This window comes from Salmo trutta, chromosome 25, assembly GCF_901001165.1.
Source record: "Salmo trutta chromosome 25, fSalTru1.1, whole genome shotgun sequence".
In the NCBI taxonomy this organism is placed as follows: Eukaryota; Metazoa; Chordata; class Actinopteri; order Salmoniformes; family Salmonidae; genus Salmo; species Salmo trutta.
This window is the reverse complement of record NC_042981.1, coordinates 28,037,992-28,063,922: the sequence shown is the minus strand read 5'-3', so window position 1 is coordinate 28,063,922 and position 25,931 is coordinate 28,037,992. Positions and strand designations below refer to the sequence as shown.

The window sequence follows — 25,931 nt, the reverse complement described above, 5'->3', positions numbered from 1 at the left end:
TGCACCTGTACATAGCCCCTCTGTAAATAGCCCATCCAACTACCTCATCCCCATACTGTTATTTATTTTTGCTCCTTTGCACCCCAGTATCTCTACTTGCACATTCATCTTCTGCACATCTGTCACTCCAGTCTCTATCACTGCAGTGTTTAATTGCTAAATTGTAATTATTTCGCCACTATGGCCTATTTATTGCCTTACCTCCCTTATCTTACCTAATTTGCACACACTGTATATCTACTTTTTTCTATTGTGTTATTGACTGTATGTTTTGTTTATTCCATGTGTAACTCTGTGTTGTTGTATCGCACTGCTTTGCTTTATCTTGGCCAGGTCGCAGTTGTAAATGAGAACTTGTTCTCAACTAGCCTACCTGGTTAAATAAAGGTTAAATATATATATTTTTTAAATAATAGGTAATCAATTTGGGAACCAGGCGTGTCTATATCTGGTTTTAACGTCTACTCTATGGTCCATATAGCCTCCCATGTCAAAATCTGTGCGCCTATATGAATATCTGCCATCAGATGGCAGTGTTACACAAAATTGACCCTGTAAACTAATGAATGAGAAGAGTGATCAAATCAAGCAGCTGATTTAAATAACCTTATAGACAAATCATCAGCTGTATTTACATGGACTTATAGTAATTTTGTAGTGGTGCCAGGGTTGATATCGTTTACAATTAGGATTTGTGTAATGGCATTATTCATCTCACGGATTAAATGACCACTTGAAAAGACGTTCACTGTTCTAAACCATAACAAAAGCCAAGGAGAAAAGAACCTATGTATTTATTTAACAGAAATACAAAATGTATCACCTTTTGTGATAGCTTATATGTGTCTATATGATATAATATACAATAAGTTTAAAAATAAGAACCATATTTGGAAGTAATAGCAGACCAACTACAATGTAAACAGTCCATACATAGGCTATGTGCATATATGACGCCTGCGCCAACAAAAATAAAACGTTTCAACCGGTCTGCCATCAGGACATACTGTAATACAGAGAAAGAAATATATTCAAAAACCCTACTAGTTCATAACCAGTACACATAATTAAAAACAAACATAGGACAAGTTCTGACTGTGCCTAGGGGCCTGAGAGATCTGTCACGTTGCCCAGGAGTGGTAGTATTTCTCACCAAGCTGCATTTAGCCATGTATTTATTTATTTACAGTGATAGTGGCTGAGGCTATGGGGACCTGAATGGAAACAATAACAAAACATCAAAATAAAAGTGTTTAACTGCCAGCACAAAGTCCAGTCACATTGGGTCATGTTTGTGTTTAAAGGCTCTCTGGCTTCAGGCAGGTGTGCTTAGCTGGTTTGCCTCTAAGCCAAGAACCCAGAGATACCGAAGTGTTGCTAGTTGGCCGGAGTGGGGCTTCACTGTAAACTGTAACAACACCCTGCTCTTCAGCTCTGAGTCCTGAGACATCACTTGCCCTCCAGTTGCTCCAGCAGGGGGTTGGCTTCACTCTCAGGGGTCTTGACGCTGTCCGTCCTGACTATGCACGTTGGGCGGTGGCGATTCAACATGATGATCAGCTGCTGCCGCTCATGCTTCAGCTCCTCAATCTGAGCTTTGAGTTCAGAGTTCATCACCTCTAGTCTCTCCGATTCCTGAGACAGAGGGGGCAGGAATATCATTACTTATTCCTAGAAAACTGGAGAATTATTTCACATTTCATTCAAAAAAAAAACTCTCACCCTTTGTAGATAGTCTGTCCTCTCCTTTTTTTTGTTTCTACAGCGTGCTGCTGCTACTTTGTTTTTCTCTCTCCTTCGTTTCCTCCTGTCTTCTTCCTCATCTCTCTACATTAAAGGGAAATGCAAACATATTTTAAAACCGAACAAGGTGGAAAATGGACCCCGCAATTATGGTTCAACTGCAGGAAACAATCTAAAAGCGGGTTACTTGTTTTAATGATAATTCTGTCCAATAGGTGATGCTATTGGTCAACATTAAAGGCCCAGTGCAATCAAAAACATGATATTCTGTGACACACACCCAAACATTGTAGAATAATAGTAAAGACATCAAAACTATGAAATAACACATATGGAATCATGTAGTAACAAAACAAGTTTTAAACAAATCAAAATAGATTTGAGATTCTTCAAAGTATCCACCCGTTGCCTTGACGACAGCTTTGGACACCCTTGGCAACAAAGCCTCCTTCACTCACGCTGCCAAACTTACCCTAGTAAAACTGACTATCCTGCCGATCTTCGATTTCAGCGATGTCATCTACAAAATAGCTTCCAATAATCTACTGAGCAAATTGGATGCAGTCTATCACAGTGCCATCCGTTTTGTTACCAAAGCGCCTTATACCACCCACCACTGCGACCTGTATGCTCTAGTCGGCTGGCCCTCGCTACATATTCGTCGCCAGACCCACTGGCTCCAGGTCATCTATAAGTCTATGCTAGGTAAAGCTCCGCCTTATCTCAGCTCACTGGTCACGATAACAACACCCACCCGTAGCACGCACTCCAGCAGGTATATCTCTCTGGTCATTCCCAAAGCCAACACCTCATTTGGCCGCCTTTCCTTCCAGTTCTCTGCTGCCAGTGACTGGAAGGAATTGCAAAAATCGCTGAAGCTGGAGACTTTTATTTCCCTCACCAACTTTAAACATCAGCTATCTGGTCGCTGCAGCTGTACATAGTCCATCTGTAAATAGCCCACCCAATCTACCTACCTCATGCCCATACTGTTTTAATTTACTTTTCTGCTCTTTTGCACACCAGTATCTCTACTTGCACATCATCATCTGCTCATTTATCACTCCAGTGTTAATCTGCTAAATTGTAATTCTTCGCTACTATGGCCTATTTATTGCCTACCTCCTCATGCCTTTTGCACACACTGTATATAGACTTTATTTTTTTCCTACTGTGTCATTGACTTGTTTATTGTTTATTCCATGTGTAACTGTGTGTTGTCTGTGTCACACTGCTTTTGCTTTATCTTGGCCAGGCCGCAGTTGTAAATGAGAACTTCTTCTCAACTAGCCTACCTGGTTAAATAAAAGTGATATATATATATCTATATCGATATCTATATCTATAGATAGATAGATAGATATATTTTTTTTTAAATAAAAATGCTCTCAACCAGCTTCCTGAGGAATGCTTTTCCAACAGTCTTGAAGGAGTTCCCACATATGCGGAACACTTGTTGGCTGCTTTTCCTTCACTTTGCGGTCCAACTCATCCCAAACCATCTCAATTTGGTTGAGGTCGGGTGATTGTGGAGGCCAGGTCATCTGATGCAGCACTCCATCACTCTCCTTCTTGGTCAAATAGCCCTTACACAGCCTGGAGGTGTGTTGGGTCATTGTCCTGTTGAAAAACAAATAATAGTGGGACTAAGTGCAAACCAGATGGGCTGGCGTATCGCTGCAGAATGTTGTGGTAGCCATGCTGGTTAAGTGTGCCTTGAATTCTAAATAAATCACTGACAGCGTCACCAGAAAAGCACCATCACACCTCCTCCTCCACGCTTCACGGTGGGAACCACACATACTCTGCGTCTCACAAAGACACGGCAGTTGTAACCAAAAATCTCAAATTTGGACTGATCAGACCAAAGGACAGATTTCCACTGGTCTAATGTCCATTGCTCGTGTTTCTTGGCCCAAGCAAGCCTCTTATTATTGATGTCCTTAATTAGTGGTTTCTTTGTAGCAATTCGACCATGAAGGTCTGATTCATGCAGTCTCCTCTGAACAGTTCATGTTGAGATGTGTGTTACTTGAACTCTGTGAAGCATTTATTTGGGCTGCAATCTGAGGTGCAGTTAACTGCCGAATTCTGAGTCTGGTAACCAATGAACTTATCCTCTGCAGCAGAAGTAACTCTGGATCTTCCTTTCATGTGGTGGTCCTCATGAGAGCCAGTTTCATCATAGCGCTTGATGGTTTTTGCGACTGAACTAGAGGAAATTTTGAAAGTTCTTGAAATTTTCCGGATTGACTGACCTTCATGTCTTAAAGTAATGATGGACTGTCGTTTTTTCTTTGCTTATTTGAGCTGTTCTTGCCATAATATGGACTTGGTATTTTACCAAATAGGGCTAACACCCCTACCTTGTCACAAATCAACTGATTGGCTCAAACACATTAAGGTAAGATATTCCACAAATTCACTTGAATTTGAAATGCATTCCAAGTGACTACCTCGTGAAGCTGGTTGAGAGAAGGTCAAGAGTGTGCAAAGCTGTCATCAAGGCAAAGGGTGGCTACTTTGAAGAATCTCAAATATATTTTGATATGTTGAAAACTTGTTTGGTTACTACATGATTCCATATGTGTCATTTCATAGTTTTGATGTCTTCACTATTATTCTACAATGTAGAAAATAATAATAATAATAAAGAAAAACCCAGGAATGAGTAGGTGTGTCCAAACATTTGACTGGTACTGTATGCATGCATGCATGCATGTCAGCGGAGGCTCCTCAGAGGAGGAAGGGGAGGACCATCCTCCTCAGTAAACTTCATAAAAATAAATGTAAAAGATTGACAAAACTATACTTAATAGATTCACATTTCACCAAATAATTGATTAAACCACACTGTTTTGCGATGAAGGTCTACAGTAGCCTCAGCAGCACTCTGTAGGGTAGCACCATGGTGTAGCCAGAGGACAGCTAGCTTCCCTCCTTCTCTTGGTATATTGACTTCAATACAAAACCTGGGAGGCTCTTGGTTCTCACCCCCTTCCATAGATTTAAACCGTAATTATGACAGCTTCCGGAGGACGTCCTCCAACCTATCAGGGCTCTTGCAGCATGAACTCACGTTGTCCACCCAATCAAAGGATCAGATAATTAATCTAGTACTGAAAGCATAAGATACAGCTAGCTAGCACTGCAGTGCATAAAATGTGGTGAGTAATTGACTCAGAGAGAGAAAGACAATAGTTTAACAGTTTAACAAATGAATATTTTCAAAAATGAAAGAGAAGAGAGGAGAGTGTCATTTTTCACTTTAAGGTTCACTTAGCTAGCAAATGCAGCTGGCTAGTTTAGCCTACTCAATCACCAGGCTCAAACAGAGGGATACTATGTTAGCTAACGTTAGCTGGCTATGACTATCCAACAACATTGGAACTCGTCCATGTCAAGGTAAGCTTTTGGTTTTATTAATTTATTGCCACCAGGGCCCGTCGGTGTAACTGCCTACTGACTAAACATTAATGTTACTGCATGATTGTGGGATTTTTTTTTAGCCTGGTCACATACAGCTGATGTGTTGTGCATTGAAGTCCACAAAGGAAGGGAAAAAGGTGAGAGGAGAAGCGTGCATAGAGGCGAGAAGGAATACAACATGGTGTTTACCCATGATCAGGGATTCACTCTGCCAATTCTGTTGAAAAACGTTTCTTAAAACGGAAGCAAACGAAACGGGGATAAAAATACCTGAATTTGTCCAATAGAATTTGTCCTCTTGTTTGGAACTGTTGGACTAATGATTACACCCTAGATAAGCTAGATGCAGGCAAGAGTGTGCAAGGCAGTATTGAATGTCACTGTCAATGTGTCACTGTCACCTCAAATTTCTCTCAACCTGTATGCACCTACATTGTAAACTTTCATTCATATGCTAAGTTTTAGCAAACTCATGATGGCTATAGGGAACATTTGACTATCATGTAGTAGCCTGAACTGGGTGAACGGAATATGAATGACAGTCATCCAATATTCTGTAACAGAAATAAGACCATGCTCATGAAACATTTATTTTGTCCTCCATCATAAACAGCACTAACCACCACTGGTATGTATGTCCACACTACGATGTTGGAATAATATTGTGAAATTCTGAAAATGCAATTTAAGCATAAGAGCTGTTCGAAAATACATTTCAGCCTGTTTTGGTGGGTTTGAGTTTTTACCTGCGTGGTAGTGATGGGACGGTTGATAGCACTACTGATTCGACACAACATATCGATGCTTGTATCAAAGTAACAATACCACGTGATGATGACATTGGAAGCGTTGGTGGTCACACTAGCATCTGACAGGTGTCGTAACAGAGAGCCCATCACTGCTGGCAGCTTTTTGTTTTTATCTAGACATTTCACCTTCTTAGCAGGTGGAAAGCTACTGTAGCTCAGGGCGTAGCTGTCACGTCCTGGCCAGTATAAGGTTAATTGGTATTGTAGTTTGGTCAGGACGTGGCAGAGGGTATTAGTTTTATGTGGTTCGGGGTAGTGTGTTGGTTGAAGGGGCATTTGATTTAAGTATTCCGGGGTTTTTGGGCACTGTTTGGTTTTCATGTATTCTATGGTTAGTCTAGTGTGTGTGTTTCTATGTTGAGTTAATTGGGGTTGGACTTCCAATTGAAGGCAGCTGTTTGGTGTTGCCTTTGATTGGAAGTCCTATATTAGTTGGGTGTGTTTGTCTTGTATTTTGTGGGAGATTGTTCTGTGTTTAGCCTTGTGCCTTACCAGACTGTTTTTGTTGATCGTTCGTTCTTTGTTATTTTGGTGTTCATTTTGTATTTATTAAAAAGCAAGATGAGCATACACATACCTGCTGCGTTTTGGTCCTCCATTACCGACGACAACCGTGACAGTAGCACCATAAGGTAGAAGAATCTATTCTGAAATTGTAGCACACCATTGAATCTTGAGTGCCTATTTAGAATTGTCTTTCTCAGTGATTGTAAATTAAACAGCTCTTGTAGTTGTTATTGGTGTTATTATCAAATTATGTATCCAAAGTTTTTTTAATTTGGAAAAAGTTAGTTGAAAAAGTTTAATTCAAACCCAAAGCAATGTTGACAAGCAGTTACCACGTAATAAATGATGTACAAAGCTTAGTTTGATCCCTCCCTCAGTGGATCCCGCTGTGGCTTCCAAAACATTGAGCTCTGCTGGGCACCATTTACAGGGTTAATATAAACATTCTTCTCCAGTTCTCCCATGACAGGTGGTTCTGCCTGTACAGCAGCAGCAACTGAGTCTATGGTCTTGAGGCACAGGAACGAATCCCTGTTTGGATGTTCTTTTTTTTCTTCTATTTTCTTTGAAACACTGGTTACATTGTATTTCTAACTTTTAAATCATGAGTTTTGATAAGCATAGGCTGTTCCGATTTTTATTTAACATCCTAAATCATACAAAAGACTGTGGCTCCATTGTAAAAAATATGTATGTATGTATGTATGTATGTATGTGTATATATATATGTATGTATTACATACCCGTTCAATAGTTTGGGGATACTTAGAAATGTCCTTGTTTTTGAAAGAAAAGCTAATTTTTCGTCCATTAAAATAACATCAAATTGATCAGAAATACAGTTTAGACAGTGTTGATTACAGTGTCGATTACAGGCTCAAAATGGCCTACCCCTTCACAGCACAGCACAAACTGTCTCTAACCAGAATAGAAAGAAGAGTGGGAGGCCCCGGTGCACAACTGAGAAAGAGGACAAGTACATTAGTGTCTAGTTTGAGAAACAGACACCTCACAAGTCCTCAACTGGCAGCTTCATTAAATAGTACCCGCAAAACACCAGTCAACGTCAACAGTGAAGAGGCGTCTCCGGGATGCTGGTGTTTCGATAAAATGATTTGAAAAAATAATTACTGTTTTCGGTTTCAATTGTTTGGGTTGAATGCTGTAACACAGAATAAAACAATTAATAAAAGTTCCATGATTGCCCATTACTGTTTATCACATACTAACTATAATTTATTCACTTTAATCAAATATTTCAGTTGTGTATTTTATTTGATTACTATTATTTCATTTTAAGCAAGTCATCATCTCATCTCTGTAGAGCTGCTGCCTGTTCTGTCTGACAAAAATCACTTTTGTAGTTCTTCAAAGTAAATAATGCATACTTTTATGACTGCTGAATACCAACTATCAATTACTTTGATCATGCATTTTCAGGTAAAGATACCTTGAGAAGCATCAGCTGCTCTCTATATCTCCTCACGATTGCGAATTCTTGTCTCTTCCATAGCAGTCATAAATGATACACAGACCAAGTAGATGCGTTATGGATTATGGTCATTGTAGTTAATTACCACAGTTTAATGCACTAAACTATGTAGAATATTGGCCTGTTGGAAACTACAACTCCTTACTACATCGTACAGTTCAAACTGGATTGGATTTATTTCTAGAGCAATGTGCACATTGAGTTCAAAGAAGAAGAAAAAAAATAACTAAATGGAATTCAAATAATTGAACCGAAGTCAGTCAATAAGTTGTTTAAAACCCGAAAAACAACCGACATTTTGGTTAAATCACTTAGCACTAACCATGGATGCACAGTAAAAAAAAATAAAACAAATAAACAGGGCAAAAAGGTTACTAAGTAGGATGTGAACCCAACATTCTAACTAAATGTTGTTTACCAATGCTCACGCCTAGCCATTGCCCCACAACATTTTTATAGAGGCAATGGGAAAACAGGTTTATATAAACACCCATGCTGAGATGTATTCCTGACGAGTAGATGTCTCTAATGTGCACTGTGTTAAAAGTTCAGAGTAATTAACTGTTTTTCGGCACAATTTAGTGAAAGCCCCAATGGCATTGGTTACCCATCACTACCGCTTGGTCTATTCACCAGGCGGTAAATTAGTTAGACCAATAAGAAAAATAGTTCCAAACCTCTACGCAAATATCAGATAGTTTTCCGTTTTCCCCACCCCAATCAGACCACTCAGACGGTCCTTGCAAACTTCTTGCTTGATAAGTTGCTCTTTGCTAAAAGAGGCTATTTGTTTCTTTTTGACCATTTTAATTGAAAACAATCACAGTATGGTACTTAATTGTTATCTAGAAATGATTTGATATTGTGATAAAAACGGCTGCATTGGACCTTTAGATTTTATTTCAAACTAAAACTTCTGTGATGGTTAGAAAAGTTAGGGGGGGAAAAAATGACGGTCTTAAACAGTGAAATTACCTGAAAGATATCTGAATTTCAACTTCTCACAACATCTTCAAGAACCAAAGCAAAACTTTCATTCTCACCTCTGTTTTGATGGTTAGGGGCCTCTTCCCTAGCTTGCCCAGGAAGTGCAGTGGAGAGAGCATGGCCCCCAGTTCCCGGAGGTTGGCGTATTTGAGCTGGTCAGTCAGTGTGGTGTAGGGGATCCCTGCCAGGGGACCCAGGCTGGGCAATGAGCCGGCTGTCATCCGAGGATCTGGGATTGGTCCCGGCATCATATAAGACCCAGCCGTGACCACAGCTGATAGGAACAGGGACAAAAAGGCAGGAAAATATATTAAGAAAATCAAAAGACATGGATTGAGATGTACAATTCACCACCTTGTCCCCATGTTCTGAATATTTCGCAACATTTTGCAGCTGTACCAGAGTAAAAGATCTGAATACATTTTACCCCAAATATTCACATTTCAAACCTGCTTCTAGTTTTGGTATAGTAGACAGATAATTGGTTTACTTTCATTTCAGTCTGCTAAAGGGCTTTAAAGGAGTCATTTCCACGGGTGCACCTGGTCTCCCTGGCAGCCTTCTCTAATGAAATGTTGGCCTGTTGCAGAGCAGGAGGCCGAGGCTCTCTTTTTTTCTGGAATGTATGTATACTCCCATTTACAGAGGTCTTGGCAAGGATCTATGTTTTAAAAAATATATATATATATTCCCAAGGAGGCCAAGAGAGGCACACAACCCTGCACAAAAGTAGACTCAGACACGTTCCACTTTATCCCAAGGAGAGCTACAGACTGCCATTGCCAACAAACACTCATTTCCCATGTTTTCCTCCATATGAGCCTTTTCTCCATGTCAGGGAGGTGGAATGTGGCTGGAGGATCTCAGGACAATGTGGCCAACCCTGGTCCTCTGATAAAGGCCCTTCCTCTATCCCTTCTCCTCCTATTTTGTCTGACTAAACTGACAATATCCAAGAGCTATGGTGTCATACTTGTTCATCAGCGTCTTGCCTGTAAATCTGTTTTGTTTATAACTGTAGTGATGTGCATTCGGAAAGTATTCAGACCTCTTCACTTTTTCCACATTTTGTTACATTACATTAATCCATTTTAGATTAAAAAAATCATTAATCAACACACAATACCCTATAATGCCAAAGCAAAAACAGATTTTTAGACATTTCTGCAAATGTATTACAAATAAAAAACAGAAATACCTTATTTACATAAGTATTGAGACCCTTTGCTATGAGACTTGAAATTGAGCTCAGGTGCATCCTGTTTCCATTGATCGTCCTTGAGATGTTTACAACTTGATTGGAGTCCACCTGTGGTAAATTCAATTGACTGGACATGATTTGGAAAGGCACATGCCTGTCTAGATAAGGTCCCAGAGTTGACAGAGCAAAAACCAAGCCATGAGGTCGAAGGAATTGTCCGTAGAGCTCCAAGACATGATTGTGTCGAGGCACAGATCTGGAGAAGGGTTCCAACAAATTTCCGCAGTATTGAAGGACCAAGAACACAGTGGCCTCCATCATTCTTAAATGGAAGAAGTTTGGAACTCCCAAGACTCTTCCTAGAACTGGCTGCCCGGCCAAACTGAGCAATCAGGGGAGAAAGGCCTTGGTCAGGGAGGTGACCAAGAACCCAATGATCACTCTGACAGAGCTCCAGAGTTCCTCTGTGGAGATGGGAGAACCTTCCAGAAGGACAACCATCTCTGCAGCACTTCACCAATCAGGTCTTTATGGTAGAGTGGCCAGACGGAAGCCACTCCTCAGTAAAGGGCACATGACAGTCTGCTTGGAGATTGCCAAAAGGCACCTAACAGAGACTCTCAGACCATTCGAAACAAGATTCTCTGGTCTGATGAAAACATGATTGAACTATTTGGCCTGAATGCCAAGTGTCACATCTGGAGGAAACCTGGCAACATCCCTAAGGTGAAGCATGGTGGTGGCAGCATCCTGCTGTGGGGATGTTTTCAGCAGCATGGACTGGGAGACTAGTTAGGATCAAGGGAAAGATGAACGGAGCAAAGTACAGAGAGATCCTTGATGAAAACCTGCTCCAGAGTGCTCAGGACCTCAAACTGGGGCAAAGGTTCACCTTCCAACAGGACAATGACCCTAAGCACACAGCCAAGACAACGCAGGAGTGGCTTCAGGACAAGTCTCTGAATGTCCTTGAGTGACCCAGACAGAGCCAGGACTGGAGACCTGAATCTCCCCATCGAATATGACATAGCTTGAGGATCTGCAGCGAAGAATGGGAGAAACTCCCCAAATACAGGTGTGCCAAGCTTGTAGCGTCATACCAAAGAAGACTTGAGGCTGTAATCGCTGCCAAAGGTGCTTCAACAAAGTACTGAATAAAGGGTCTGAATACTTATATCACATATTTCTTTTTTTCAATACATTTGCAAATGTCTAAAAACCTGTTTTTGATTTGTTATTATGGGGTAATTGTGTGTAGATTGATAAGGGGAAAAAACTACTTAATCAGTTTTAGAATATGGCTGAAACGTAACAAAATTTGGAAAGAGTCTAGGAGTCTGAATACTTTCCGAATGCAAAGTTTTGCAAGGACATCTGCCTTGAGTAGCAAGTAATTAATTTGGTAGGATGACAGATAGGGTATAGTATATAAACTCAGCAAAAGAAGAAACGTCCTCTCACTGTCAACTGCGTTTATTTTCAGCAAACTTAACATGTATAAATATTTGTATGAACATAACAAGATTCAACAACTGAGACAAACTGAACAAGTTCCACAGACATGCGACTAACATAAATGGAATAATGTGTCCCTGAACAAAGGGGAGGGTCAAAATCAAAAGTAAGTCAATATCTGGTGTGGCCACCAGCTGCATTAAGTACTGCAATGCATCTCCTCCTCATGGACTGCACCAGATTTGCCAGTTCTTGCTGTGAGATGTTACCCCACTCTTCCACCAAGGCACCTGCAAGTTCCCAGACATTTTTGGGGGGAATGGTCCTAGCCCTCACCCTCCGATCCAACAGGTCCCAGACGTGCTCAATGGGATTGAGATCCGGGCTCGTCGCTGGCCATGGCAGAACACTGACATTCCTGTCTTGCAGGAAATCACGCACAGATCGAGCAGTATAGCTGGTGGCATTGTCATGCTGGAGGGTCATGTCAGGATGAGCCTGCAGGAAGGGTCCCACATGAGGGAGGAGGATGTCTTCCCTGTAACACACAGCGTTGAGATTGCCTGCAATGACAACAAGCTCAGTCCGATGATGCTGTGACACACCACCCCAGACCATGACGGACCCTCCACCTCCAAATCGATCCCGCTCCAAATTACAGGTCTCGGTGTAACGCTCATTCCTTCGAAGATAAACGCGAATCCGACCATCACCCCTGGTGAGACAAAACCGCGACTAGTCAGTGAAGAGCACTTTTTGCCAGTCCTGTCTGGTCCAGCGACGGTGGGTTTGTGCCCATAGGCGACGTTGTTGCCGGTGATGTCTGCTGAGGACCTGCCTTACAACAGGCCTACAAGCCCTCAGTCCAGCCTCTCTCAGCCTATTGTGGACAGTCTGAGCACTGATGGAGGGATTGTGCATTCCTGGTGTAACTCGGGCAGTTGTTGTTGCCATCCTGTACCTGTCCCACAGGTGTGATGTTTGGATGTACCGATCCTGTGCAGGTGCTGTTACACATGGTCTACCACTGCAAGGACGATCAGCTGTCCATCCTGTCTCCATATAGCGCTGTCTTTGGCGTCTCACAGTACAGACATTGCAATTTTTTGCCCTGGCCACATCTGCAGTCCTCATGCCTCCTTGCAGCATGCCTAAGGCACGTTCATGCAGATGAGCAGGGACCCTAGGCATCTTTCTTTTGGTGTTTTTCAGAGTCAGTAGAAAGGCCTCTTTAGTGTCCTAAGTTTTCATAACTGTGACCTTAATTGCCTACTGTCTGTACGCTGTTAGTGTCTTAATGATGTGGTGGTGCGGGGACTGTGCTTTGGCAAAGTGGGTGGGGTTATATCCTGCCTGTTTGGCCCTGTCCGGGGATATCATCGGATGGGGCCACAGTGTCTCCTGACCCCTCCTGTCTCAGCCTCCAGTATTTATGATGCAGTAGTTTATGTGTCGGGGGGCTAGGGTCAGTCTTATATCTGGAGTTTTTCTCCTGTCTTTTCCGGTGTCTTGTGTGAATTTAAGTATGCTCTCTCTAATTCTCTTTCTTTCTCTCGGAGGACCTGAGCCCTAGGACCATGCCTCAGGACTACCTGGCATGATGACTCCTTGTAGTCCCCAGTCCACCTGGCCGTGCTGCTGCTTCAGTTTCAACTGTTCTGCCTGCGGCTATGGAACCCTGACCTGTTCACTGTGATTACTATTATTTGACCATACTGGTCATTTATGAACATTTGAACATCTTGGCCATGTTTTATTATAATCTCCACTCGGCACAGCCAGAAGAGGACTGGCCACCCCTCATAGCCTGGTTCCTCTCTAAGTTTCTTCCTAGGTTTTGTCCTTTCTAGGGAGTTTTTCCTAGCCACCGTGCTTCTACACCTGATCTGCTTGCTGTTTGGGGTTTTAGGCTGGGTTTCTGTACAGCACTTTGATATATCAGCTGATGTAAGAAGGGCTATATAAATAAATTTGATTTAATTTAACGACCGTTCCACAGGTGCATGTTCATTAATTGTTTATGGTTCATTGAACAAGCATGGGAAACAGTGTTTAAACCCTTTACAATGAAGATCTGTGAAGTTATTTGGATTTTTACGAATGATCTTTGAAAGACAGGGTCCTGAAAAAGGGCCGTTTCTTTTTTTGCTGAGTTTAGGTTACACTGTAGCTCACTTAACAGTGTCTCAATATAGTTTGTTTAAACAAAACCATTTAAAATTAACTGCTTGACTCTACAAAATTTTGCCTCACTCATTTGTAAGCTTGCATCAGCCATTCATTATTTTGCTACTATTCAATGCCAAGGTTGCCATGAAAATCAACCTGCTCTAAAATCAAAGAGAAGGTGCGTAGAGAGAGGTAGCCAAGAACAACAGCTAAATACCACAACTCTCCCAAGGATATCAGAGCCTGTTGCATGCTGCAGACAAGACCACTGTCTGATTTCACATTTCCCACCACATTATGGACTGAAATGGACTTACAGGCACACGAGCAAATACTCACAACACCAACTAAATAACACCCCTGGGGTACAACCTGGGTAAAGAATCATATTAGCGTTTACCTTTGTTCTGAATGTACAGTATCCTTCCAAAATATCTAAAAATAGAAATCGCTTGAACTCAGCAGGATATGCAACCATTCAAGTAATGGCTAAGTGAATGATGAGGAAAAACAAATAGAAAGTGTTTTCTTTGTTTGGGAGGTTAGCATGCCATAAGATGCCATTTCCATCGCTATTCACACAGCCGTAACACATCTGGACAACAGGAACACCTATGTGAGAATACTGTTCATTGACTACAGTACAGCATTCAACACTATTGTTCCCTCCAAGCTCAACACCAAGCTGTGGGTCTGGACACCACCCTCTGCAACTGGACCCTGGACTTCCTGAACAGAGCACAGGCTGTGAGGATTGGCAACACCTCCTCCACACTGACTCTTAAAGTGCCCCCTAGGGATGTTTCCTCGGCCCTCTGCTGTACTTCCTATACACCTACGACTGCATGGCTTTGCATGACACCAATTCCATCAAGTTTGCTGATGACACCACAATTATAGGCCTGATAGGCTGACTTGTTGTTAGTTATAGGGAGGAGGTAAGTGAACTTGCAACCTCTCCCTCAACATCAGCAAAACAAAGGAGTTGATTGTTGACTTCAGGAAGCAGAGGAGGGAACATGACCTGACTCAAATCAACGGGACTGCAGTAGAGAGTCAGCAGTTTTAATTTCCTCCGCGTCCACATCACTGAGGACATGACATTGACCAACACCACCACCACTCTTGTCAAGAGGGTGCAACAGCGGCTCTACTTCCTAAGGCAGCTGAAGAAATTCGCATGCCACCCTGGTCCTCTCCATATACTTCTGCTGCACCATCGAGAGCGCCCTGACTGGTTGCAACGCGTCCTGGTACGAAAATGGCTCCATCCACGACCGCAAGGCCCTCCAGCTTGTGATGAAGATGGCCCAGTACATCACTGGGACCGTGCTCCAACCCATCAAAGGAAATCTACTCAGAACGGTGCCTGAGGAAGGCCCGCAGCATCATTAACGAACCCACACACCCCAGCCAAGAGCTGTTCACTCCCTTACCATCAGGCAGTCGGTATCAGAGCTTGAGGTCTGATACCAACAGGCTCAGAGACAGTTTCTATCTACAAGCCATCAGACTGCTGAACACTAACCACCTGTACAGACTCTCCACCAACTAAACATTGTGCCTTCCTGTATTATACTTATGCTAAAATGTTTATTCTGTTGTACTGAGCCATTTACTTTATGTTCGTATTTTCATATTTTATTATTGATTATTCCTGTTGTGAAGGAACCTGCAAGTAAGCATTTTGTTGGATGGTGAATACCATGTGTATCCCGTACATACGGCTAATAAAACTTCTAATTAGTAAAAGAGTGTTGAGGTTATTGGCTTACTTTGCTTGGCTCCCATTAATTGCAACTCAACATTGTACGACTAAACGGCATAGGCCCAGGCTGTATAGACATTGAAGGAAACCTTCAGTACTTTCTATTATTTGGGTAGGATCAGAGGTCAGTGTAGGACATCCTGTATCAATGTATCCTGGGTTTGAGTTGGTGGATTACTGTAATCCTGTAATCCGGTAATCCACCAACTCAAACCCAGGATACATTGATACAGGATGTCCTACACTGACCTCTGATCCTACCCAAATAATAGAAAGTACTGAAGGTTTCCTTCAATGTCTATACAGCCTGGGCCTATGCGGTTTAGTCGTACAATGTTGAGTTGCAATTAATGGGAGCCAAGCAAAGTAAGCCAATAACCTCACTCTGGGCAAGGTACCAAGACAAGTCATTTGAGGTTTTTGTGTACTTGCATGCAAGTGTAGCCTGTTTCACGCAAGAATACTCGACCCCTTTCTACCTGCCCCCTCCCTCCACCACCTAACTGCCCTAATGTGCAACATTAAATCTACCCACAGCTTCCATTTGCCCTCCTTTTACAGCAGATTCTGTTCAACTAAGTAAATAATTTACTAAAATATTACCATTGCACAGATACAACCCAATTTGGCTTTACGGATGAAAATCTGGTAATTGTCATATCACACACAGTACCAGTCAAATGTTTGGACACCTACTCATGCCAGGGTTTTTCTTTATTATTACATTGTAGAATAATAGTGAAGACATCAACACTATGAAATAACACATATGGAATCATGTAGTAGCCAAAAGTGTTAAATCAAAATACATGTTATATTTTAGATTCTTCAAAGTACCCACCCTTTGCCTTGACAGCTTTGCACACTCTTGGCATTCTCTCAACCAGCTTCACCTGGAATGCATTTCAATTAACAACTGTGCCTTTAAAAGTTAGTGGAATTTCTTTCCTTAATGCGTTTGAGACAATCAGTTGTGTTGTGACAAGGTAGGGGTGGTATACAGAAGATAACCCTATTTGGTAAAAGACTAAGTCCATATTACGGCAAGAACAGCTCAAATAAGCAAGGAGAAATGATAGTCCATTACTTTAAGACATGGTGTAACGGTTGTCGTCGGGGATAGAGGACCAAAATGCAGCAGGAATGTGGATGCTCATCTTGTATTTTATTTTAAATCAAGAGAACACCAAAAATAACAAAACAAAAACACACACAAACAACAAAACAGTCTTGTCAGGCTCACACAGGCAAAACAAGAAACAATCTCCCACAAACACTACACCAAACAATTACCCATATATAGGACTCTGAGGCAACGAGAAACACCTGCCTCCAATTGTGAGTCCAGCACCCAAAAACTAAACTAGACAGAATGCAGAAATACAACCTAGAACATACTAACCTAGAACATACACCCAAAACCCAGGAACACAAATCAAACACCCCTCTACAACACACACACACACACAAAACCCCCACCATACAAAACATCCATCTGCCACGTCCTGACCAAAATACTAAACTACTCCCTCTGCTGGTCAGGACGTGACAGTACCCCCCCCCCCCCCCGCCCCCCCCTAAAGGTGCAGACCCCGGATGCACCTCATAAATAAGCAACCCCCCCCCAAAAAAAAAAAAATCCCCCTAAACTAAAGGGAGGGAAGGGAGGGTGGCTGCTGTCACCGACGGCACTTGTGCTACACCCCCCACCCCAACCCACATATACAGGAGGTGGTTCTGGCTCCGGCCTACTGTCCTCCAGAATGCAGACAGACTTGATCAGTTTCGGGCCGTAGGCAGACTCCCCTCGTTCCGGATCATAGGCAGACCTCTTCCGTTCCACACTGTAGGCAGACTCATTTGAAACACAGTTACTCATATTCAGTTCCAGATCGTCAATAGACATACTCAGTTCCGGGTCATAGGCAGACTAACCCGGTTCCGGGTCGCAGGCAGACCCCCTCGGTTCCGAACTAGACAATGGTGCCGGATACTCCGGACTGCACACTGGTGCCAGATACTCCGGACTACACACTGGTGCCGGACTGGAAGCCTGATGCGTGGTACTGGTACTGGATGTGCCAGCCTGGGAACGCGCACCTCAGGGCTAGTGCGGGGAGCGGGAACAGGACGAGTCGGACTGGGCTGATGCACTGGATCCTGATACGTGGTGCTAGTACTGGAGGTATCAGCCTGGGAACACGCACCTCAGGGCTAGTGCGGAGAGCAGGAACAGGACGTACCGGACTGGGCTGACGCGCTGGAAGCCAGGTGTGTGGTGCTGGTACTGGACGTGCCAGACTAGGGGTTCGCACTTCAGGGCTAGTGCGGGGAGCGGGAACAGGACGAGTTGGACTGGGCTGACGAACTGGAGGCCTGGTGCGTGGTGCTGGTACTATCCTCACCAGACAGCTAGCACGCACCTCAGGACTAGTAATAAACGCTAACTCAGGTGATATCATTAGGACACGCTCTGTAGGGCGAATGTTGTGCCTAATACACCAACACAGTAGCTCTCTCATCCCTTTCTCCTCCAATTTTCCCATCAACTCCTTTATAGTCTGTTTCTCTCACCTCCAATTTTAACCCGACTAGCTCTGGTTCCATTCTCGGCTCCGCCGATCTGTCCGTGTGCCCCCCCAAAAAATGTCTTGGGGCTGCCTCTCCGGTTTCTTCGCCAGTCGTGTACCCCGGTAGCGTTCCCGGTCCTCACCGAATTCCCCTTGCTCCTTACTCCGCTGCTTGGTCCATTTGTGGTGGGACATTCTGTAACGGTTGTCGTCGGGGATAGAGGACCAAAACGCAGCAGGAATGTGGATGCTCATCTTGTAATTTATTTTAAATCAAGAGAACACCAAAAATAACAAAACAAAAACACGCACAAACAACAAAACAGTCTTGTCATGCTCACACAGGCAAAACAAGAAACAATCTCCCACAAACACCACACCAAACAATTACCCATATATAGGACTCTCAATCAGAGGCAACGAGAAACACCTGCCTCCAATTGAGAGTCCAGCGTCCAAACCTAAACATAGAAAACCTAAACTAGACAGAATGCAGAAATACAACCTAGAACATACTAACCTAGAACATACACCCAAAACCCAGGAACACATAAATCAAACACCCCTCTACAACACACACAAAACCCCCACCATACAAAACAAATATCCCTCTGCCACGTCCTGACCAAAATACTAAACAACTACTCCCTCTGCTGGTCAGGACGTGACACATGGTCAGTCAATTTGGAAAATGTCAAGAACTTTCAAAGTTTCTTCTAGTGCAGTCGCAAAAAACATCAAGTGCTATGATGAAACTGGCTCTCATGAGAACCACCACAGGAAAAGAAAGGCTCAGCGTTACCTCTGCTGCAGTGGATACGTTCATTAGAGTTACCAGCCTTAGATTGCAGCCCAAATAAAGTTCAAGTAACAGACACATCTCAACATCAACTGTTCAGAGGAGACTGTGTGAATCAGGCCTTTATGGTCGAATTGCTGCAAGAAACCACTACTAAATGACACCAATAAGAAGAAGAGACTTGCTTGGGCCAAGAAAAATGAGCAATGGACATTAGACCAGTAGAAATCTGTCCTTTGGTCTGATTTTTGGTTCCAACCGTCGTGTCTTTGTTAGAGTAGGTGAACGGATGATCTCCACATGTGTGGTTACCACCGTGAAGCATGGAGGAGGTGGAGTGATGGTGTGCGGGTGCTTTGCTGGTGACACTGTCTGTGATTTATTTAGAATTCAAGTCAAACTCAACCAGCATAACTACCACAGCATTCAGCAGCAATACGCCGTCCCATCTGGTTTGCGCTTAGTTGGACTATCATTTGTTTTTCAACAGGACAATGACCCATCACACCTCCAGGCTGTGTAAGGACTATTTGACCAAGAAGGAGAGTGATGGAGTGCTGCATCAGATGACCTGGCCTCCACAATCACCCAACCTCAACCCAATTGAGATGGTTTGGGATGAGTTGGACCGCAGAGTGAAGGTAAAGCAGCCAACAAGTGCTCAGCATATGTGGGAACTCCTTCAAGACTGTTGGAAAAGCATTCCTCATGAAGCTGGTTGAGAGAATGCTCAGTGTGTGCAAAGCTATCATTAAGGCAAAGGGTGGCTACTTTGAAGAATTTAAAATACATTTTTATTTGTTTAAAACTTTTTTGGTTACTACATGATTCCATGTGTTATTTCATAGTTATGCCTTCACTATTATTCTACAACGGTGAAAATAGTACAAATAAAGAAAAACCCTGGAATGAGTAAGTGCGTCCAAACTTTTGCCTGGATAGATGGAGAGAGAGAGAGAGCTAACAGAATAGATATTGGTATGTCTTAGCAAAAGGTGACGCAGGCTAAGACAGGTTATGTGCAGAACGTGATTAAATTTTTGCTGTGTGGTGCACATTTTGATTGTACCGGACTGAAACCAATTTTTAAGTCAAGAAAATACAAGCAAATGTCCATAATTTTGTCTCAGCATATAATTCGTTTCAGTTCTAAAGTTCCTCAAAAGAAAAGTATCAAGGCCAAAAACCTGGAAGTAATATGTGGAACTCCTCTGGTATTGTTAAAACTAGTACTGTTATGATGTTAGTTGCAATGCTACATGATGACAATGACCTTTGTGGCAGCTTTAGTAGCCTATGCAGTAGTCACATACTTCAACAACCAGGTCTCCGTAATGTTTTTTTTTTATGCAACAACTGTAATGTGTGTCTATAAACAAAGCCATAAGAATGTGCAGACAATTTTAATTAACAATCATACAAATATCTCCATAGCACAGTTTATGTGCCTGCTAACTGCAGTTACAGTTATTGCAGATATCTAAGAAAATGATCTAATAGATTTATTGTTGTCCTTGTATTAGAGACAAATACATCTTGGTCATTTATTTTAATGCCCTGACTAAGTTGCTCTGGATAAGTGCATCTGCCAAATGAACAAAATGTATATCTTAATGTAATGCCCTGTGGTCCTGTAAAGCGCAGTTACATTGCATTCACAAAGAAACATGTTGTTTTCTCCCTCCCGGTGAAAGTAATGAATGGTGAACAATAAGGCAGGGTTTATGCGCAATCTAAATGTCTCATGTCAATCTGGTCCAAAGTGGTTCCTCACGTCTAGCTTTGATAGACGCCTTTGGAGGTTTTCAATTGAGGACTGTGTGCCTGCAACCTCACCATTCATGCCAATAATCTGTACCAATAAAGGCAGATTGGAAAATGTCATTAAATACAAATATGTATTATATGAATAAGAACGATACAAATGTGTTCATTACTCAATGATTTGGATATGCAACAGTGAAAGTTTCAAAACTAAAACAGGAAGTGAAAAAATAAAGAAACCTTTAGCAGAGCGCTGAATTAGTTGTGAAATGAACATTATTACCAGGAGCCTATTTTATTTGACAGAAAAATAGATCCAGCGTCCACTGTAAGTAGTAGGCTACCTACTAAATTGATACATTGTCAGAATTCCATCACGTTTTTGTAAAACTCCTGAAAGCCCGTGTTTACACAGCAACAAGAAAAGTAAACCTCGGTTAATAATGATACACTTGAGTCATGACTCATTTCAAAGCAGAAGTTATTATTCAGTACGGCATGCATGTTATGTAACGGCCTTTTGCACTTTTGCAGTGATGAAACGTTAAATCAATTATAAAATGTTCGTTCAGGAAAAATTAAGTTGCAGAGAACCACTTTATTGGGATGAATAAACGTGTAGGTCTGCAAGCGTGCATACTAAACAGAAGAACACCACTGAGTGTAAAGTTATGTCTCATGAAGAACGTTTATAATCTCCATAAATGCGTCAATTAGGCTATTGCTGCCCAATCCAAAGTGAACGAAAGAACGGGATTACACAATTGCACGACTGTGCACAATTGTCCACTGAAAAACTCATGAATTGCACACATTCGCAACTCAAGTGTGGCGCCCCAGTATAATAAATGTTTCTCGACTACGAAAATGTATTACCTGACTTTGATCCCGAGTGCAACAGTTGTCCTTTCTTCTTGTCAGCTGAAGGTCGAGAGTATATTTTAAAAAGTGGAAACCGTTGCATCAGCCCGTTTAAATAGTGATCCCTATCTGGGAGGATTTGGGAATGCGGAAATGAGTTATGCCAACTAGACGTAAACTGGGATGTAAAAAGCACAGCTCAAAGTGGGAGCAAGAAGTGGGGAAGTCCTATCCGCCCCTCCCCTAGAAACCAGAAAACAAACCCCTCCACTGACCCAGTGCAGAGCAGGACAGATCCTGTCCTCTGCCCACGCACCTCAATTGGGATTTCGTGTGTAATTTACACCTGCCATTAATGCCTATAAACGCCATTTTTGTTTGAATAATTCACAATATCAATACTCTCACCTTCTTTTCCAGAGACACAGAGAGAGAGAGAGAAGAGAGAGAGAAGAGAGAGAGATATTTTCTACAACAATTAAGATAAACTACAAACAAGGGGAGCATCCAGATCAAATTCATTGCGGGTTGTTTCTAGATATTCAGGTGATCATAGAATGTATTGTTTTCTATAATTATGAAATGTATTAATTGTGAAACTTGATGGAGCAACACTAGCTGGTATGTGTGATGTTTAACAATCAAAAAAGCACCCAACATCACTTTTGATGAATATTTAATGTGAATATTTATCAATAAGCAATCAATGCTCATTAACTTTTTTTATTTGACAAACAAGTCCAAATCTGAGGTAAAAAAATAAATCATCATAAATTACATCTTGATAGATATAGCACTGGATGTTTTCATGGAAAACTCTAAACATTGTAACAATGAGGTCAAATCACAGTGGGTGACATTGAGGTATCTATGTAAGTACTGAACATGGATGTTTACTTTAACACAACATTCATTGCTATTGATATACTATTCCCATTGAAGCACAAAACCATACAGTCAATTCCACAATACAGTTTACCAGATCAAACATATATGAACATTATTTGGAATTCCTAGGCATGCGTTAAAACCAGAACATACTTCATCCCCATCTGCAAAATGTATAGCCATGCTTTCAGCTACATCAATTGTATCTGGAAGAAGTTTATACTTGCTTAGTCAAGTAACACATTTCATTGATGTAATCCTCAAACTGAAGTGCTGACACCACAGCAAGTCTCTGATATCTTATTACAATTGGGGATACCAACTGCAGTGATCCACCAATCAACTCCCTCTGCATACATTATAAGGCCAACAAGGTTGGAGACTTGAGGATATCAACAGATTCAGCCTTGCCCACTCCACTTTTGCGACCGTCAAACCCCTCTCCAAGGGAGTCGAGCTCGGGACAGGAGAATGTGAAAATGGTCAGGTAGCTGCTACAGGTGGGGGTCGAGGTCACAACAGGAGTGCTCAGAGGCTCTAGGTCGTTAGACACAGATTTGTACAGGGTTTCCCAGTCCGTAACCCCAAGGGAACCGCTCAGGTCAATGTCTGGTACAGAGCGGGCAGTCTCTGTGGGGACTTTCTCCTCCATGCTGGGCAGCAGGTTGTCCAGGAGCCCCTCCTTCATATCCAAAGAGGGCTCAAGGTCGCAGATGTTTACTTCAGCACTGGCACAGAGTAGGATGTTGGAGTTCCCAGAGATGGCTGTGGACGGGTCACTGGGAATGTCCATGTCCTGGAGCGAGGGGGCTTCCTGGGCACTGTCATCATGGAGCTTACTCCCCTCTGGGCTGGGGGGCAGCTCGGGAGACCCACTGGGCTCCAAGAAGATGGAGTCCAGGTCTTCTGCAATTTGGCACACAGGGTTATGAGTAGCGAGGACAATTTCTAGCCTCTCTTTCTCTTTGAGGAGATTGGCTATCTCTGTCTGCAGAGCTGCTTTGTCTTCCTCCAGCTGATCAGTCTCCTTTGAAAAAAACAAAAATGAGGAACACAGGAAATGTAAACAATCATAACATAGATTACTGTTTCAAATGATGGTACTGTGATTAGCATGATGTCCAAGGGTTAACTTACAGCTTGCAGTGTATCAGTGAGTTCCCTCCGTCTGTTGCGACACTTGGCTGCAGCCATTTTATTCTTCTCTCTCCTCACCCTCTTCTTCTCTTCTTCCTCTGGAGAGAGCTGTGAGATTCAGAGAAAAACACTTGCGCCTTGAATAATCTGTCCATTTAATCTCCTAATCTCAGACTTCCATTGCCAGTTCCCCCTTTCTAGAGTAGCAAAAGCATCTTTCTCTGCAATGCGTCTAAAAATAGACCGTTGTTGCAGACTCACTGTGACCTGAATATAAATGGACTGCCTGAGCTCGGCACACAGCCAAATACACTGCTCGTGGGGAGCATGCAATGCTGCTGCACTGTTGGATATTAAGATTGATTTAGATGTTCACACAAGTGAATGTGTTTCATTTAACTTGCAATCTGAAAAGCGCTAACCAACCTGTTCGATTTTCCCCTTTCTGCCAGTGTTTTTTCCCCTGCTCCCGCCCACTTTGGGTGTTGCCTGGTGAGAGCTCTGCACTTCATTGGCTTGCTTGCTACCCAGAGATGGGGAGACAGATGTTATAATAGTCGGCTGGACCATCCACTGCAAATCTGGGGTAGTGGAAATTGCAGTCACTGTTGGAACAAATGAAGTGGCTGGTATATCCATGTCTGGGCAGAGCTCCTGCAAAGTTATATATTATCACAGTTATTAATAATTTACCACTAATGATTTTTATCACAATTTACTTAATTATTTTACTGCACAACAAGTCAGTCATTCTAAACACATGTTATTCTAATGACAGAGACATAAGGAAATTACCCCATTTGTATTGGGGATGTCTGTGACTTTATGCTGTATTGTCATGGCATGTATGAACTATGTATGGGTTTCCTTAAAATATATCTAGCCATCTAAAAATAGTCTCCCTGAACCAATATTTGACTTTATCATTGCTACTGACGTCAACACTGACGCAGAGATGCTGTGAAGTCTCCGGAATGGATTTATTTTCTCAATGAACCGCTGCATGGACACGCTACATATTTGGTCTGAGGACTTGACAATGATAATACACACAATTTTCATCCACAGGCGTGTTATTGCATTTTCAATATTTCAGTCTTGGATTTTGGAATAGGACATAGGTATTCATAACATAAATATGAATAATATGGTAAAATCATGTACCCCACTTACCCACCCATATGCTGACAATCTCGATAAATAAATCAATGATTTCCGATTATTGATTTCACACACATTTATGTTAATAGAGTATTGATTAACAATGATAAATGATGAAAGTCAACCACATTTGAATTAATAGTCGTTGACATCGTTGTGTGTGAATATTATTATCATTGCATCACAGACATCACCACTTGATTCGTTCATACCTGTGCACTGCTCTCTGACGGCGAAGCTGAGGACCTGGAGAAAGAGTCATCTTGCGTCTTCTGATAGTACGTCAGGGTGTCCCCGACAGGAGATTCTGTGCTGCAGCGAGACATTGAATCGAAGTCAGAGTTAAGAAACATGTCTTAAAATATCATCAGCTAATAGAATCATCAGCCTGCTCGTTAAATATTGTTTTTCTTCAGTTGCTTCTATTCCAGGTTTATACCTGGTAACTGATAGACTCGTGTGCAAGCCCCTCCTTTTATATTCTGCCAGACTTTTATGAATGAACGGAGGCTATACCATCTCTATGGAGGGGAGCCACAGGACAAAGAAACACACATTTAGCATATTTTTTAACATCTGCCAAATGCTCAATGTCATATGACTGAGTTGCTAAAATTTGTAATTTCCCCCCTGTTAAATATTATGTAATTTTTCCAAATGCATTTATACAACAAATACCAGAGAGACGTGTGCCGCGTGTAGCATGCCCATTCATAAATTCAGGCACACGGACTCTATTGATTTTTGTGAAAATAACAGCACATTTTAATGGCCATATAATGCAGTTGTCTCTATCTGAATGAATTGGTTTACAGCGCACTATATGACATTGGAAATATACACAATGCTTACTGCTTAGAATGATTGTAAATGTTATATACGTTTTATCAGGCAGTAGGATAATTATAGGCCACTACAACTGAAGTTATCTACACACAAGAACTGATACATCTGGTTGTTTTAGTTATAAAGCATTTTTTGTATTATTTTAATTACATAATAAAATGACAGTATAATATTAGCCTACGCCATTAATATAACGACAGTTATTATACGCCAATCTCGCAAAGGATGCATTCTATAAAAGGACACTGATGTCCAGGAAATCATTTTTTTTCTTCAAATTATTTTTTAAAACAAAAACCTTAATACGGCTCGATCTACCAGTAACCATTGAAGAACATGATTTGT

General features: G+C 42.0%; 2 protein-coding genes across 3 annotated transcripts; both read right to left on the bottom strand.

The window, feature by feature from the left end:
- Positions 1 to 776: 776 nt before the first annotated feature.
- On the bottom strand, positions 777 to 21,712 carry jdp2a (Jun dimerization protein 2a). The gene is made up of 4 exons (XM_029713524.1): positions 21,570 to 21,712; positions 9,024 to 9,241; positions 1,723 to 1,827; positions 777 to 1,635 (listed from the first exon to the last, which is right to left on the bottom strand). The coding sequence occupies exons 1-4, from the start codon at positions 21,655 to 21,657 to the stop codon at positions 1,450 to 1,452; spliced, it is 597 nt and encodes a 198-aa protein (XP_029569384.1). The 5' UTR covers positions 21,658 to 21,712; the 3' UTR covers positions 777 to 1,449.
- A 501-nt stretch (positions 21,713 to 22,213) lies between these two features.
- fosaa (v-fos FBJ murine osteosarcoma viral oncogene homolog Aa) lies at positions 22,214 to 25,226 on the bottom strand. Of its 2 annotated transcripts, none has more exons than XM_029713521.1 (4): positions 24,953 to 25,226; positions 24,006 to 24,233; positions 23,580 to 23,687; positions 22,214 to 23,469 (listed from the first exon to the last, which is right to left on the bottom strand). In XM_029713521.1, the coding sequence occupies exons 1-4, from the start codon at positions 25,091 to 25,093 to the stop codon at positions 22,801 to 22,803; spliced, it is 1,146 nt and encodes a 381-aa protein (XP_029569381.1). In that variant the 5' UTR covers positions 25,094 to 25,226; the 3' UTR covers positions 22,214 to 22,800. The 2 variants fall into 2 exon arrangements, with proteins under 2 accessions (XP_029569381.1, XP_029569383.1); XM_029713523.1 differs by having other exon boundaries at positions 24,006 to 24,184; positions 24,953 to 25,010.
- Positions 25,227 to 25,931: the final 705 nt, after the last annotated feature.

What these genes read in the sequence shown, in the direction of transcription:
- jdp2a (XM_029713524.1), bottom strand. Translation starts at nt 21,657, where the DNA reads ATGCAACGGTTTCCACTTTTTAAAATATACTCTCGACCTTCAGCTGAC. An exon ending in CCCTAACCATCAAAACAGAG is followed by an intron (nt 1,828 to 9,023) that starts GTGAGAATGAAA and finishes CCTTTAATGTAG; the next exon opens with AGAGATGAGGAAGAAGACAG. An exon ending in GGACAGACTATCTACAAAGG is followed by an intron (nt 1,636 to 1,722) that starts GTGAGAGTTTTT and finishes CCTCTGTCTCAG; the next exon opens with GAATCGGAGAGACTAGAGGT.
- fosaa (XM_029713521.1), bottom strand. Translation starts at nt 25,093, where the DNA reads ATGTTTCTTAACTCTGACTTCGATTCAATGTCTCGCTGCAGCACAGAA. An exon ending in CGTCAGAGAGCAGTGCACAG is followed by an intron (nt 24,234 to 24,952) that starts GTATGAACGAAT and finishes ATAACTTTGCAG; the next exon opens with GAGCTCTGCCCAGACATGGA. An exon ending in GAAAGGGGAAAATCGAACAG is followed by an intron (nt 23,688 to 24,005) that starts GTTGGTTAGCGC and finishes TGAATCTCACAG; the next exon opens with CTCTCTCCAGAGGAAGAAGA.